Raw genomic sequence first — 16,439 nt, 5'->3', positions numbered from 1 at the left:
TTGACCCTGCATGGCCATAACGTTTTGAAAATGCTTTCAGAATTCAGTTGCAATGTTTTTGTTAATGTTAGACTGACATATCAGCTGGTTTTCCCATCGGCAATAGATTGAGAAAATACTGCATCAAGCAACTGCTCTATTAATTATGTGATTTTGCGCATATCTCATTTGCTATAATTAAATTGCAAAACACCAATATAAAAGCACTATATTTGCTATCGGCCAAACAACAACCCTACTCCAATATTGGCACTGGCTATTGAAAAATGTTTTTTAGTCGATCACTAGTATTTACAATATGTAATATTAATAATGAGCTTAATATTTTTTGTACATTGAATAGTACAAATGTACAACATGTCAGTGACTTATTTTATCAGTGTCAGACAATTTTTGTATTTTTTTTAATTACCAGTGTTGGTCTGAATCAGCAGATGTTGGAAGCATTTAATTTCAGGGCCTAATTTTTCCATGGTAAACAAGTGTTATGAAAAAAAATTCTATCGCACTTTAAAATATTTTGATGTCAAATTTTATTTACATTATATAATTCACACACATTCACTAGCGGGGCAGTGCTGCCACCGAGTACATTTATTCATATAGCCCGGCAGGAAACACGGTGACAATATTTTAGTACAGAGTTCTGCCCAGTCAGCAGAAAAACGCACGAGAACGCTTAACGGAACGTCATGAAAATCATACGCGTCCGGTATTTTTTATTTTTTAAATCAAAGCCCCTTTTTAAAATGTCATTATTATTTATATTTTTTTCCTCCCCTATTTTCTCCCCAATTTGGAATGCCCAATTCCCAATGCGCTCTCTAAGGCCTCGTGGTGGCGTTGTGACTCGCCTCAATCCAGAGGACGAATCTCAGTTGCCTCCGCGTCTGAGGCCATCAATCATCTTATCACATGGCTTGTTGAGCGCGTTACAACGGAGGAATAGCACGTGTGGAGGCTTCACGCTATTCTCCGCAGCCTCCACGCACAACTCACCACGCGCCCCACCGAGAGCGAACCACATAATAGCGACCACGAGGAGGTTACCCCATGTGACTCTACCCTCCCTAGCAACCGGGCCAATTTGGTTGCTTAGGAGATCTGGCCGGAGACATTCAGGACCCCTGGATTCGAACTTGCTACTCCAGGGGTGGTAATCAGCGTTTTGTCTTGGTCTTCTATCGCCCACGTTCGGTGTGCAGAACCACCAGTTGAGCACCCCTCTGGAGAACGTGAGCACTCCCGCCAGAGCTACAGTTCAGCATATAAGCCGACTAGTTCACCCTATAATGTCATTATTTATAAAAGAGCATTATAATTATTTTTGTGACCCTCAGCACCGACAAACGGTGATTTTTTATTTATTTTTTTATTTTTTTTGGCCAGGCAGTGTATGTTCAACAACTGCACAAAAAATATTTTTTCTGTTTGTTAAATTTGACATGAACTAATGCAACACAATTTTTTAACATAGTTTTCTTTGTTTTCTTTAATCATCACTTCCCTCATATTTCATCTCAAGCATGCTCTTCACTGGCACTTTTGTGGACTTCAAGATCTAAGTATAGGTCTGGGACCAGGCAAAAGCAATAAAATCTATATAACGCATTTGAAAAGAACCAAAAATAAATGAATGATAAATAAATGGTCCTTTTTGAGAAGTAAAAAAAAAAAAAAAAGTATCAGTTTGTGATGTTTATTATACAATTCTTATACAATTGTAATATACAATTATTATAACCTTGATGTTGGTGTTAATATAGCTTAATCACTTTAAAATGTAATATAAATAAATTGGATAGTTATTCTAAAAACAGCCAATATAAATGAGGTTTTCATCCCAATGTGTCCAGAATTTTAGGTTTCAGTTTCAACCAGCTATATTTTGATGCATCACTGCTAATAACTTTAACTTTTTTTTTTTGCATTCAGGTCAGCAAAGTATTTGTCCCTGGTCTTCTATCGCCCACGTTCGGTGTGCAGAACCACCAGTTGAGCACCCCTCTGGAGAACGTGAGCACTCCCGCCAGAGCTACAGTTCAGCATATAAGCCGACTAGTTCACCCTATAATGTCATTATTTATAAAAGAGCATTATAATTATTTTTGTGACCCTCAGCACCGACATACAGCCATATGAATGATCAAAATGGAACATCAATGAAGCACTAAAACTGGCATTTCGGTTCATGGCACTGACCAGTGTGACTCTGTTACTGACGGGGTCTTTGAGCATGTGGATGTGTGGAACAGCCTGTTGAAACGACGAGTCCTCCAGCCATGATGATTCGTGGTGCTGCATCAAGGTGCGGACCTCCAACACTGGAGACGGCATGCCAACCTGAGAGCAGAGAAAGAAAGGGAGGTCAATAAGCAAGCATAATTATGAAGTAAGAACCAGCCATTCACAAAGATTATTAAAATCATGAACAAAACGCTGATGTTAAGTTGTAGATTGAATTAAAGATGGTAGGCAGATATTGCAGCACATCAAATTTCAAAAGTTTACTTATTATTTTTATTCGCACTGAATAACACATTAAAAGCTCAAAAACATTTTTTTTGAATTTATGGCTATAGTAATGGGTTTCAAACTATTGTAGAAGGTGAACATAAACTTTGACCACGAAAAGCCTACTGTTCATAATCATTTCCACTGACGTTTTCCTGGCACCTCATGGCATCTCGATTTTATTTGTCATTATTTACAAAGATATTCATGGTGTATGTTTTGAGTTTTATACCTTATTCAAATCATGGGACTTTTAAACACAAAACCAATTGTCTTGTAATTTGATTTCGAAATCACTTTTTTTTTTAAATAGTCAGCTCCATGCTCATGAAACACTTATAAAAAAGTATGGTACCATGATGTATCTACATGTCCAAATAAACATGGGATTACCAAGGTACGTTTCCACCAATGGACATTTTACAATGGTATATGTCCAAAAAAAAAAAAAACATGGTATTACCATCATACCATGTCCAAAAAACATGGTAGTTCCATGGTAGAGATTGACCGATAATAGGTTTGACCTATATTTTTACCGATATTAACTTTTCCACTTAATTGGTTATCGGTTCTTTAATAGATTTTACCAATAATGTTGGATACAAAAGACTTCACATTTTAAATCTTAATAAGGCAATGGGGACTTTGAACAAGTGCTCACTGCAACTAACTTTAGTCAAAAAAATTATTTGTAGACTGTGTGCAATATTAGTTCTGTAAAGCAGTTCTGAGGTTAGTGACAACTTATTAAATTAATAATGTGCCAAACAGCAAAAATAAAACAAGAATTCAAAATCGGCTATGCATATCGGTTATTGGACACTTAAACACAAAAATAATCAGTAATGTATGGGTCACCGAAAACAATATTGGTCGGACTCTATTCCATGGTGCTTTTTAATACTTCTTCGTTAGTTAATGGTCATGGTGCTCGAGTGGGAATGCTGTTTTCCAATCAAAAAAGGAACAAACTCTTATTCCAATTTGTTTTTCTGCACAAATAAACCAACCACTCTTAATGTAGCTCTGAGGATATGGAGTCAATAAAATGCTGTTTGTGGTTTTGGAGACATTTGCGGGCACGAGAGAGACATTTCTATGAATGACACAATACTTCATGTAAAATGGGTTTTCTGTGAAGTACTTCTCTTTAACTCAATAACCATAAATACTCCCTAATGGCTATGATTAATCATTTATTAAGCCAACAATCAATAGCATATTTGATCCAATATTTCAGCTCCATCAAATTAGATTATCAAACCAGCATTCTATCAAGTCGTAAGCCAAGTTGTGTTTGTGGTTTTAGAAGAAAAACAAAGGAGCCATACATAACATCCTGATTTAATGGTGATATTGATCCACTCGTAAGAACAAAGCAAACTGCCATTAGAATTAGGACTTGGACACCAACATTAAGTCCTCTAAAAGATATTGACTCAATTATTGTTTCAAGTCACAAAATAATCACTAAGGACACAACATCACAATATAGGTGTACCCCCACCGAAGTCCAATAATGATACCTCCTCTAGTCGGCTTATATGCTGAACTGTAGCTCTGGCGGGAGTGCTCACGTTCTCCAGAGGGGTGCTCAACTGGTGGTTCTGCACACCGAACGTGGGCGATAGAAGACCAGGGACAAATACTTTGCTGACCTGAATGCAAAAAAAAAAAGTTAAAGTTATTAGCAGTGATGCATCAAAATATAGCTGGTTGAAACCGAAACCTAAAATTCTGGACACATTGGGATGAAAACCTCATTTATATTGGCTGTTTTTAGAATAACTATCCAATTTATTTATATTACATTTTAAAGTGATTAATCTATGTTAACACCAACATCAAGGTTATAATAATTGTATATTACAATTGTATAAGAATTGTATAATAAACATCACAAACTGATACTTTTTTTTTTTTTTTACTTCTCAAAAAGGACCATTTATTTATCATTCATTTATTTTTGGTTCTTTTCAAATGCGTTATATAGATTTTATTGCTTTTGCCTGGTCCCAGACCTATACTTAGATCTTGAAGTCCACAAAAGTGCCAGTGAAGAGCATGCTTGAGATGAAATATGAGGGAAGTGATGATTAAAGAAAACAAAGAAAACTATGTTAAAAAATTGTGTTGCATTAGTTCATGTCAAATTTAACAAACAGAAAAAATATTTTTTGTGCAGTTGTTGAACATACACTGCCTGGCCAAAAAAAAACAAAAAAAAAAACAAAATCAATTGGTCAGGTCAATTCAATTGGTCAGGTCTAGGCTCAGCGACGTTATGCGGCAGTAAAATGAAGTCAGCCGTGTACCTGAATGTACTGAAAGACCAACAATGGATTTTTTTCTTCCTTGACGGCACGGGCATATTTCAGGACGTCAATGCCAAGATTCATCGCGCTCAAATTGTGAAAGAGTGGTTCAGTGAGCATGAGGAATCATTTTCACACATGAATTGGCCACCACAGAGTCCTGACCTTAACCCCATTGAAAGTCTTTGGGATGTGCTGGAGAAGACTTTACGGAGTGGTTCGACTCTCCCGTCATCAATACAAGATCTCGGCCAAAAAATAATGCAACTCTGTATGGAAATTAATGCTGTGACTAGGGTCACAACGGTTTCAAGGTTTCACAGTATACCTCGGTTTTAAAACAGATGTTTATCATAACGTTGAAATCTTCTCATTGACGGTATTGCATGAATATAAAGACAGATTTTTTTCCAAACTTTTCTAAAATCCAAATCGGTATAATTAAGACAGAATCGGCGACATTTAAAGCATCATATAAACCTGGCGAGATAAAATAAATCTTTAAATTGCACCTTCTTCATGTTACATTCGACTGTCACACAATTTTAAAGGTGACATGCAGGTGTTGTGAGTGCAGTGCATCACGAGCACATCGGAAGAGCAGCACAAGCGGAGCGCAGCATGAGTGCAGCACGAGGGCATCATAAAGACATGTCCGAGCCTGAACCAAATTATTTACGCCGCCAAAGCGGTTGAAGTCAGCTGTGTGGGATTACTTTGGGTATATTAAAGACCCACGAGGCACAAAGTTAAAAGGATTATCGTTGAAGAAATCCAAAATAAAGTTCAAGAATTGGTTATAACTGAAAAATGTTTGTATTTTTCAGACATATTTAATAACCAAATATTAAACTGCTAATAATATCATTAATGCACCTCAATACCGTGATACCGTGGTAATTTTTGTGATGGTTATCATACCGTTACACCCCTAGTAGTGACGTTGCATAAGGTTGTCGAAACAATCCCACGACGTATGTGCGCCATAATCAAAGCTAAAGGCGGTCCAACAAAATATTCAACTAGCAACTTTTGTTTTGGCCAGGCAGTGTACTTGATTGGTTCACGTTCACCTTATGTAATTTTATCTAGTAGAATGCACAGCACAAAGAAAATTTAGAACACAGCAACACAATTTTGTTGTGTAGATCACAAAAAAGTTATTTCGTAAATCGGACAACCTGAGTTTTTCTTTTTTCCAGTGTAGACAATTTTTTTTTAAAGAGCGTGAAAAATGTCTTAAGGAGACTTTACTGTCTAGAAGTCCACAGTGCTAAAAGTGCCCGAAGTAGAAGAAACACTGCACGGATTCACAGTTCGAACATCCGCTGGCATATTATTTTTAAACATACTATGGTTGGGGACACACTAATCATACATAACCTTGCACAGTTTATAAGACATATAATAACTGGGATGCAACCTTTGTATTGTGTTTGACAGGTCATCTTCCTAAAACATGATTTCAACCAATCACCAAAGAGCTAAAAATTAGGGAACTAGAGAATTTGTTTCAGTGAGTCATTCACATCTAAAACATCATTGGTGCTGGAGAGAAAGACATTTTTCTATAAATAAATCATATATACTTTTGTAGATCTGCAAATACTATCTTCTGACATTAATCAATTATATGAATTCCATGGTAGAGACCGACAATCGATGATAAATATGCATTTGTGTCTGTAAACAACCTCTCATTTCTCTCCAGCTCTAATGACCGTCTATAATGCAGATATGAGTGACTCACCTGGAACCAATTTTCAAATCTCTGGTGGTTGCTGGGGAAAATGATGGAAGGATGTGATGTACTGAAGCGACAAGACTGCTTGTACAGATGTACAGATGCCTTTGGCTTATTTAATAAAAGAGAGCTTTGCATGGAAAATATACTGTGTATTCTAGACAGGTCAAATCTCCAAGCAAAGACCCTGAAAGTGGATAAATGCACGCCAAAATGCAGTTGAAATCAAAGCTCACCCGAGTGACTCCCGTGTACAGAACCAGACTTCCATTGGCCTCAAGCACCAGCATAGTGTGAATGTCCTTTCAAGAAATTAAGAAATTAAGTTTAGGTCCTGATAACAACATAGGCGCAAAAGAGCACAATACTTAGCAGCCATTCACACTGAATGTGTTTTTGCATCCATCTGTGCAGTTTTTCAATTGTTTTTCTATTTAAGCATGCGCTAAACTGACATTTTTGACCACTGCAAACCATCTAACTGGGGTTTTTTTTCAGCGTCTTGTGCGTCCTGCATTTTTGAGATAACGTGTCAAGTTAAAATGATCTTGAACTTTTAAAGATTCATGTGTTTTGTTTTATTTGTTGCACTGCACCTTTTGTTTTTGCTTTTTTTAGCTCAAGAACACGTTTGGCCAAAACTGCCCCTTACAGCTGATTTGGCAAAACGAAGTTCGCAGCCTGCTCGTGGCCCTCCCTGCATGCGGTGGTTAATCACCGTAACTAATGCCAACAGTCGACGCCGCAACACAGCCAAAGAAGAATGCAACAAAAACTGAATTAAATCATGGAAACAGTCCTTGTCAGGACTCACTGATGCTAGATATAGGAGCAAATTTTAAAATGTGCCACCTTAACATCGAAGGTATCAGCAGTGCCAAGTGTGACTTTCTTGCCTGCTTAATGTGAGATGAAGGCGTTGACATTATTGTGCTGCAAGAGACACATGCTACATCTTAGGACAGCCTCAGGAGAAGTCAAATACAGGGCTATGTGCCGATTGATGCTATTTATAGTACTGTACATGGGACAGCAACATATGCAAATCAAGTAATCTATAAAGATCACACAAATAGTGTATATGTGCTGGCAGTGGAAGTTGGAGTTACCATTGTAAATGTGTACAAGCCCCCCAGCACAAATTGGTCAGATACTCCATTGAAACTTTTTCATCACCCTGCAGTCTACGTTGGTGGGATAGTATTGAATAATCTCCACCTCATATACAGCCCTAAGGATAAAGGTACTTTTAGATCAGCCAGGTGGAGAAAGGAGTCTAACATTGGTCACCCGAGACCAATAAGGAGATATTATTACACCCACTCGACACATCAACAATGCTTTCCACACATTCAACACTGCCCGGTATTACTCAGCTATGGCACCCGAATACCGCTGATAAAATCAGTGCCAAAACCACGGTGGAATATCTGAAAAGCCAATTTGGAGGCTTTTGCCATATACCTTGACTATGTCATCCAGTTCATGCCAGCAAGTGTAACAGCATACGAGCGATTTCTAAAGGCAGTGACTGCAGTTGCAAAGCGCCATATCCCACGTGGGTTCCAAAAGGAGCATATTCCTGGCTGGGTCATTGTGACAACCTGTACAGAGAATATAATGCCACACACTATAACTAGATAGCTACGCTTTTGTTGAAGAAGTTGAATCTTGAAGAAGCTGAAGTTGAACTTCTCTCTGCAGTTTATGAACAGTCACTGAAAGACTGGCGGCTGCTCCGTAATCTTGCCGCTGTCTCAAAAAAATACATCACCTGATACTGATCCAACAACATTATCTCTCTGTGCAATAACACCAAATAATGTGGCCTCTCGCCTTCAAAGAGTCCCTAAGATTACGGTGGCCAAAAAACATGCTCAGAAAATAAAAAAGGCCCTGCATGAGAAGAGGGCTTTGGTAGCCCAGCCTATCCTCTCTAGGAATTTTTCTTTGAAGGATCTAACAGAGGCACTACAGAACATCAAGCTTGGGAAAGCTGCCGGCTTTTGATTCTAGTGTTTATTAAGAACTCCAGCTTAAAAACTCAATAATGGCTGGTGACATTCTTTAACACCATCCTGGCATCGGCAAGTCTCCCAAGGTTGTTCAAAAGGACCATCGTTGCCATTTTGAAACCTGGTAAGGATGGTGGTGATTCTGCACATTACTGACCAATTTCTCTTCTCAGCGTTGTATACAAACTGCTTGAGCGGCTGATCTTACAACGTATCCAGTCCGTCACTGAAGAAATTACACCTGTGAACCAGACAGGGTTTCGAAAACATCGTAGCTGCACTGAGCAAGTGATGGCACTTACCACCCACATTGAAGCTGTTTCATCGTAAACTGAAAACTGGCGCAGTATTTGATGACCTCACAGCAGCTTACGACACTGTCTGGCGAGATGTACTAATGCTAAAACTCACAGAGACCATTCCTTGCACAAAATTATGTAATTTAATAAACTCCATGCTCCCTAATCGTCTGTACCAAATCTTCATGGGTGATAAGAGCAGCAGATGGCACAACTTGAATAATGGCCTCCCACAGGGAAGTGTCTTGGTGCCAGTGCTGATCAATCTGTACGTTTCGGACATTCCACCCACAAAGGCGAAAAAGTTCCAAAATGCAGATGATTTGGCACTGGCGTACCAGGCAAAGACTCTAGTTGTGTGTGAGAAGGCCCTGGAGGAGGACCTGTACATCTTGAATTAGTACTTTCAGAAGTGGAGATTACAACCAAATCCAAGTAAAACAGAAGTATGTGCTTTCCACCTGAGCACATGAAATGCACATGCAAAAATGCTTGTGAAATTTGGTGATGTAGAAATCCAACATGTAGATCACCCTAAATACTTGGGTGTTATATTAGATCAGACACTGACATATAAACATCATCTTGAAAAGACAGCCAAGAAAGTCAGCCAAGACCTCAGAAAAAAGATTGTGGACCTCCACAAGTCTAGGTACCACGTTCATCTGTACAAACAATAGTACACAAGTATAAACACCATGGGACCACGCAGCCATCATACCGCTCAGGAAGGAGATGCATTTTGTATCCTAGAGATGAACGTAGCTTGGTGCGAAAAGTGAAAATCAATCCCAGAACAACAGCAAAGGACCTTGTGAAGATGCTGGAGGAAACATGTAGACAAGTATCTATATCCACAGTAAAACAAGTCCTAGAAAGGAAGAAGCCATTGCTCCAAAACCACCATAAAAAAGCCAGACTACAGTTTGCAAGTGCACATGGGGACAAAGATCTTACTTTTTGGAGAAATGTCCTCTGGTCTGATGAAACAAAAATTTAACTGTTTGGCCATAATGACCATCATTATGTTTAAAGGAAAAAGGGTGAGGCTTGCAAGCCGAAGAACACCATCTCAACTGTGAAGCATGGGGGTGGTAGGATCATGTTGTGGGGGTGCTTTGCTGCAGGAGGTACTGGTGCACTTCACAAAATAGATGGCATCATGAGGAAGGAAAATTATGTGGATATATACTGAAGCAAAATCTCAAAACATCAGCCAGGAAGTTAAAGCTCGGTTGCAAATGGGTCTTCCAAATGGACAATGACCCCAAGCATACCTCCAAAGTTGTGGCAAAATGGCTTAAGGACAACAAAGTCAAGGTATTGGAGTGGTCATCACTAAGCCCTGACCTCAATCTGATAGAAAATTTGTGGGCAGAACTGAAAAAGCGTGTGCGAACAAAGAGGCCTACAAACCTGTACTGGCCACCGATTAAAACACGAAAACACTGATGTGAAACAGATATGGTCTATTTATAAATAATTACGTAACGTACGTTTATTGTGCTGTATAGTCTATAATAATTTTTCTTGTACAATATTAGGAAAAGCCTCCCAAGATAAAAGAAATCCAAAAAAGTAAAGCATATGAATACGCATAATACGTGCATAATATTAATTTGTTATGTTCTATCATAACATGTCAAATGTGATTTCTATTGTTTAGAACTGGAAAACAGAAATGCACAAATATTTTAGAAGTGCAAAATAACCTTTTTTCCCCCATATCAATCATCATGTTCTTATATTTTCATCTTTTTTATTTTGTATTTATCTTTAATTGCGACTCTTAAAATTTTGTCATCCAATTCAAGTTCAGTGGAAATTATTTAAAGAAATGTACCGGGTTCAATACAAGTTAAGCTGAATCGACAGCATTTGTAGCATAATATTGATTACCACAAAAATTTAGGTTACAGTGAGGCACTTGCAATGGAAGTGAAGAGGGGCCAATTTTTTTTTTGTTAAAATACTCAACTGTTTCAAATGTTTAGCCAAAAGACATAAACAATATGTGTGTTAACATGATTTTAGTGTGATAAAATCGCCTACTAACCTTTTCTGTGTAAAGTTATAGCCAATTTTACATCTTCGTTGCCATGACGATGTCAACAAAACCAAAAATCCTACAATGATTGTAAAAATGCAGATTTTAACAACTTTACAGCTCAAATAATACATGAGTTTTAACAGAAGAATTCATATAAGTACTTTTATAAAATTATAAGCTTCACATTTCTGCCTTTAAACCCTCCATTAATTGGCCCCATTCACTTCCATTGTAAGTACCTCACTGTAACCTCGATTTTTGCTTTTTTTAAAGAAAGGGACGGACAAGTCAAAATTAATTTTTGTGGTAATCAACATTATGCCACAAATGCTGTCGACTGAGCTTAACTTGTATTGAACCGGAACATTCCTCTAATGTTCGAACAATAAGATCACTTTAGTAACTCATTGTACATTTGTATGTGCATAATTCCAGAACAAAACAGCAATCTGATGACATAAGGTAAGTGGCAAAATAAAAAATCTTTGACATTTAGTTTTGAGATAAAATCATTATCATAATTTTTAAAGAAACAGCATCAAGATGACATAAAAGCTCTTTTGTCTTCTCACAAACGGATATTTAAAATACATGCCTCCAGATTATTGATCCATGTACTCACCTCTAGAGGAGCTGCATCTTTTGCAGTTATAATGGTCACTGATGCAAATATCAACTGAGAAGTTTCATTGCTCTCAAGAAATTTAACACATCTATGAACAGCACACAAGAGAGGCAACAAAGTGCTATAAATGAATAACAATACATCCAAAAACAAAAAATTAACAGAAGGTTATTGAGAAAAAGAAAAATGTATTCACCTGAGCTGCTGGTGGGATTCAATCAGGAAGCACAGATACCTGTTCTCACACAGGTCAGAGGTGATGAAGACTTTAGAGGCCTGACAGCCCTTATCCCTGCACACAGAACAACACTGATCACAAGATATGAAAGACAATAAATTGACATACAGTTGAAGTCTACATACATCTTAGCCAAATACATTTAAACTCAGTTTTTCACAATTCCTGACATTTAATTGTAGGAAACAAAATCCCTGTCTTGGGTCAGTTAGGGTCACTACTGTATTTCAAGAATGTGAAATGTCAGAATAAAAGTAGAGAGAATGATTTATTTCAGCTTTTATTTCTTTCATCACATTCCCAGTGGGTCAGAAGTTTACATACACTTTGTTAGTATTTGGTAGCATTGCCTTTAAATTGTTTAACTTGGGTCAAACATTTTGGGTAGCCTTCCACAAGCTTCTCACAATAAGATGCTGGAATTTTGGCCCATTCCTCCAGACAGAACTGGTGTAACCGAGTCAGGTTTGTAGGCCTCCTTGCTCGCACATGCTTTTTCAGATCGGATTGAGGTCAGGGCTTTGTGATGGCCACTCCAATACCTTGACTTTGTTGTCCTTAAGCCATTTTGCCACAACTTAGAGGTATGCTTGGGGTCATTGTCCATTTGGAAGACCCATTTGTGACCAAGCTTTAACTTCCTGGCTGATGTCTGAGATGTTGCTTCAATATATCCACTTAATTTTCCTTCCCCATGATGCCATCTATTTTGTGAAGTGCACCAGTACCTCCTGCAGCAAAGCACCCCCACAACATGATCCTACCACCCCCATGCTCCCCCATTTTTCCTCCAAACATAACGATGGTCATTATGGCCAAACTGTCAAATTTTTGTTTCATTAGACCAGAGGACATTTCTCCAAAAAGTAAGATAACTGTTCCCATGTGCACTTGCAAACTGTAATCTGGCTTTTTTATGGCAGTTTTGGAGCAATGGCTTCTTCAGGCCTTCTTCAATGTCGATATACAGGTGCATCTCAATAAATTAGAATGTTGTGGAAAAGTTCATTTATTTCAGTAATTCAACTCAAATTGTGAAACTCGTGTATTAAATAAATTCAATGCACACAGACTGAAGTAGTTTAAGTCTTTGGTTCTTTTAATTGTGATGATTTTGGCTCACATTTAACAAAAACCCACCAATTCACTATCTCAAAAAATTAGAATACATCATAAGACCAATAAAAAAAAACATTTTTAGTGAATTGTTGGCCTTCTGGAAAGTATGTTCATTTACTATATATGTACTCAATACTTGGTAGGGGCTCCTTTTGCTTTAATTACTGCCTCAATTCGGCGTGGCATGGAGGTGATCAGTTTGTGGCACTGCTGAGGTGGTATGGAAGCCCAGGTTTCTTTGACAGTGGCCTTCAGCTCATCTGCATTTTTTGGTCTCTTGTTTCTCATTTTCCTCTTGACAATACCCCATAGATTCTCTATGGGGTTCAGGTCTGGTGAGTTTGCTGGCCAGTCAAGCACACCAACACCATGGTCATTTAACTAACTTTTGGTGCTTTTGGCAGTGTGGGCAGGTGCCAAATCCTGAAAATGAAATCAGCATCTTTAAAAAGCTGGTCAGCAGAAGGAAGCATGAAGTGCTCCAAAATTTCTTGGTAAATGGGTGCAGTGACTTTGGTTTTCAAAAAACACAATGGACCAACACCAGCAGATGACATTGCACCCCAAATCATCACAGACTGTGGAAACTTAACACTGGACTTCAAGCAACTTGGGCTATGAGCTTCTCCACCCTTCCTCCAGATTCTAGGACCTTGGTTTTCAAATGAAATACAAAACTTGCTCTCATCTGAAAAGAGGACTTTGGACCACTGGGCAACAGTCCAGTTCTTCTTCTCCTTAGCCCAGGTAAGACGCCTCTGACGTTGTCTGTGGTTCAGGAGTGGCTTAACAAGAGGAATACGACAACTGTAGCCAAATTCCTTGACATGTCTGTGTGTGGTGGCTCTTGATGCCTTGACCCCAGCCTCAGTCCATTCCTTGTGAAGTTCACCCAAATTCTTGAATCGATTTTGCTTGACAATCATAAGGCTGCGGTTCTCTCGGTTGGTTGTGCATCTTTTTCTTCCACACAACTTTCTGTTAACATGCTTGGATACAGTACTCTGTGAACAGCCAGCTTCTTTGGCAATGAATGTTTGTGGCTTACCCTCCTTGTGAAGGGTGTCAATGATTGTCATCTGGACAACTGTCAGATCAGCAGTCTTCCCCATGATTGTGTAGCCTAGTGAACCAAACTGAGAGACCATTTTGAAGGCTCAGGAAACCTTTGCAGGTGTTTTGAGTTGATTAGCTGATTGGCATGTCACCATATTCTAATTTTTTGAGATAGTGAATTGGTGGGTTTTTGTTAAATGTGAGCCAAAATCATCACAATTAAAAGAACCAAAGACTTAAACTACTTCAGTCTGTGTGCATTGAATTTATTTAATACACGAGTTTCACAATTTGAGTTGAATTACTGAAATAAATGAACTTTTCCACGACATTCTAATTTATTGAGATGCACCTGTAGGACTCGTTTTACTGTGGATATAGATACTTGTTTTCCTGTTTCCTCCAGCATCTTCACAAGGTCCTTTGCTGTTGTTCTGGGATTGATTTGCACTATTCGCACCAAACTACGTTCATCTCTAGGAGACAGAATGCGTCTCCTTCCTAAGCGGTATGATGGCTGCGTGATCCCATGGTGTTTATACTTGCGTACTTTTGTTTGTACAGATGAACGTTTTACCTTCAGGTGTTTGGAAATTGCTCCCAAGGATGAACCAGACTTGTGGAGGTCCACAACTTTTTCTGAGGTCTTGGCTGATTTCTTTTGATTTCCCCATGATATCAAGCAAAGAGGCACTGAGTCTGAAGGTAGGCCTTAAAATACATCCACAGGTACATCTCCAATTCAGTAAACCTCCTATCAGAAGACACTGGCTAAAGGCTTGACATCATTTTCTGAAATTTTACAAACTGCTAAAGGCACAGTTAACTTAGTGTATGTAAACTTCTGACCCACTGGAACTGTGATATAGTCAATTAAAAGTGAAACAATCTATCTGTAAACAATTGTTGGAAAAATTACTCGTGTCATGCACAAAGTAGATGTCCTAAACAACTTGCCAAAAGTATAGTTTGCTAATATTAAATCTGTGGGGTGGTTAAAAAATTTGTTTTAATGACTTCAACCTAAGTGTATAAAAACTTTTGACTTCAACTGTATACTGAGCTTTTTGCTAGTTTCCGCTCTCTCACTCCCCCATCTCTCTAGTCTGTCTTATAAAATTAAGGCTAAAAATATCAAACATATTTTTTAAATAAAAAACTGAGCTATGAAGCTTGAGCAGACCTGGAGATTGCACTGGTTTCAGTCCAAAGCTGCTCAATGCAGAGGTCAGGTAGAATGGGTTCCATCTCTGGCAGCAGGGCGGTCTCGTTCAAGGTGCTGTTGGGCGAGCCCAGGATGCTGTGCCCGCGTGGGGATGGGGTGTGGCACGATATGTTAAAGCGCTGAGCTCCGGAGAAGGAGGGCACAGCAATGCCAGGGGAGTGAGCCCGACTGATCACCAGCAACAAATGAATAAAGATCAATTACAGCATAGAATTTAGATAAAATTGTACATGGTCTCTCTTCTTTGTCTTTTTTTATATTCTCTCTTTACCATTACCATTTCGTGGGTGGTGGCCAGGGCATTGTTATTCCTAGGGATGCACCAGTCTGATACCTGTACTGGTTATCGGCCCCGATACTGACATTTTTAACTGGATCGGGTATGGGTTTGACAAGCCCGATCCAAATCCGAGAGTTTTTTAATCATGGTCGTTACCATCAAGCTCCAAAAATGGCATAAAAGAACCATAAAACCACCAAGTAGTCCATATGATACACAATAGATTTGTGAATCTCAAAAGGCTGCGTTTAATTAAAAAATATATTAGTCTGCATGCGCATCACGCTTCGTTGAATGAGCGACGCTCTGTTGTGTCACACACACACATAGCACAAATAAAAAGCATATTACTAATATTGAATAAAAAGCATATTAAACTACACACATAGACACTCTAAGGACACTGTCTTCCTAGAGTGTCAAATAAGTAAAAAAACTTACAACTGAAATACTTTACTATTGCATAACAGCAATAATAATAATAATAAAAAAATACAAAAATTTTTTTTTACTATTAATAATAAAAATAATATTATTATTATATAATTGTTTTATTTTAAATAATATTTTACAATAATATTTAAGTTGACTGGGTTCCAAAAAAAATAACTGTGATTGAAAAGTGGACTGATATCCTATTACAACTAAAGTGAACCAAAAAAAAAAAAAAGAGGTCTAATCCAAGTCCAGATCCAAGTAAAAAAAAAAAAATATCTGTAAGAAAACTGGCTTCTTTTCTACTGAAGACTCTCACATGAATTACTGTTAATTTTGCTTCTGCATTATCCAGTATACCAGTTTTTTATTTATTTATTTATTTATTTATTTTGCTCTATTTTATAATGAAATAATGTGTGGTTAGAGGTTTATGTTCCACACAGTGAGGTATAGATATTCTAAACTGATCAAGGAAAAAAAACAATCGGATAGGGATCATATCGGACGATACGAGAGGT

General features: G+C 38.0%; 1 protein-coding gene across 6 annotated transcripts in view; it reads right to left on the bottom strand.

Moving 5' to 3' along the window:
• Nucleotides 1-16,439, bottom strand: part of LOC127413520 (anaphase-promoting complex subunit 1-like) — a 110,666-nt gene that overhangs the window by 80,125 nt on the left and 14,102 nt on the right. For 5 of the 6 annotated variants that reach the window (XM_051650723.1, XM_051650726.1, XM_051650724.1 and 2 more), the window contains 6 exons: nt 15,162-15,371; nt 11,762-11,857; nt 11,563-11,653; nt 6,813-6,878; nt 4,044-4,175; nt 2,203-2,343 (listed from right to left, as the gene is read on the bottom strand). In XM_051650723.1, the coding sequence (XP_051506683.1) occupies nt 2,203-2,343; nt 4,044-4,175; nt 6,813-6,878; nt 11,563-11,653; nt 11,762-11,857; nt 15,162-15,371 (736 nt within the window). The remainder of the gene's footprint in view (nt 1-2,202; nt 2,344-4,043; nt 4,176-6,812; nt 6,879-11,562; nt 11,654-11,761; nt 11,858-15,161; nt 15,372-16,439) is intronic. The other variant, XM_051650725.1, reaches the window with a different exon arrangement.

Source organism: Myxocyprinus asiaticus, chromosome 23 (assembly GCF_019703515.2).
Source record: "Myxocyprinus asiaticus isolate MX2 ecotype Aquarium Trade chromosome 23, UBuf_Myxa_2, whole genome shotgun sequence".
NCBI classification, from domain to species: Eukaryota; Metazoa; Chordata; class Actinopteri; order Cypriniformes; family Catostomidae; genus Myxocyprinus; species Myxocyprinus asiaticus.
The sequence above is the reverse complement of the archived record's forward strand: the minus strand, read 5'-3'. Positions and strand labels throughout refer to the sequence as shown.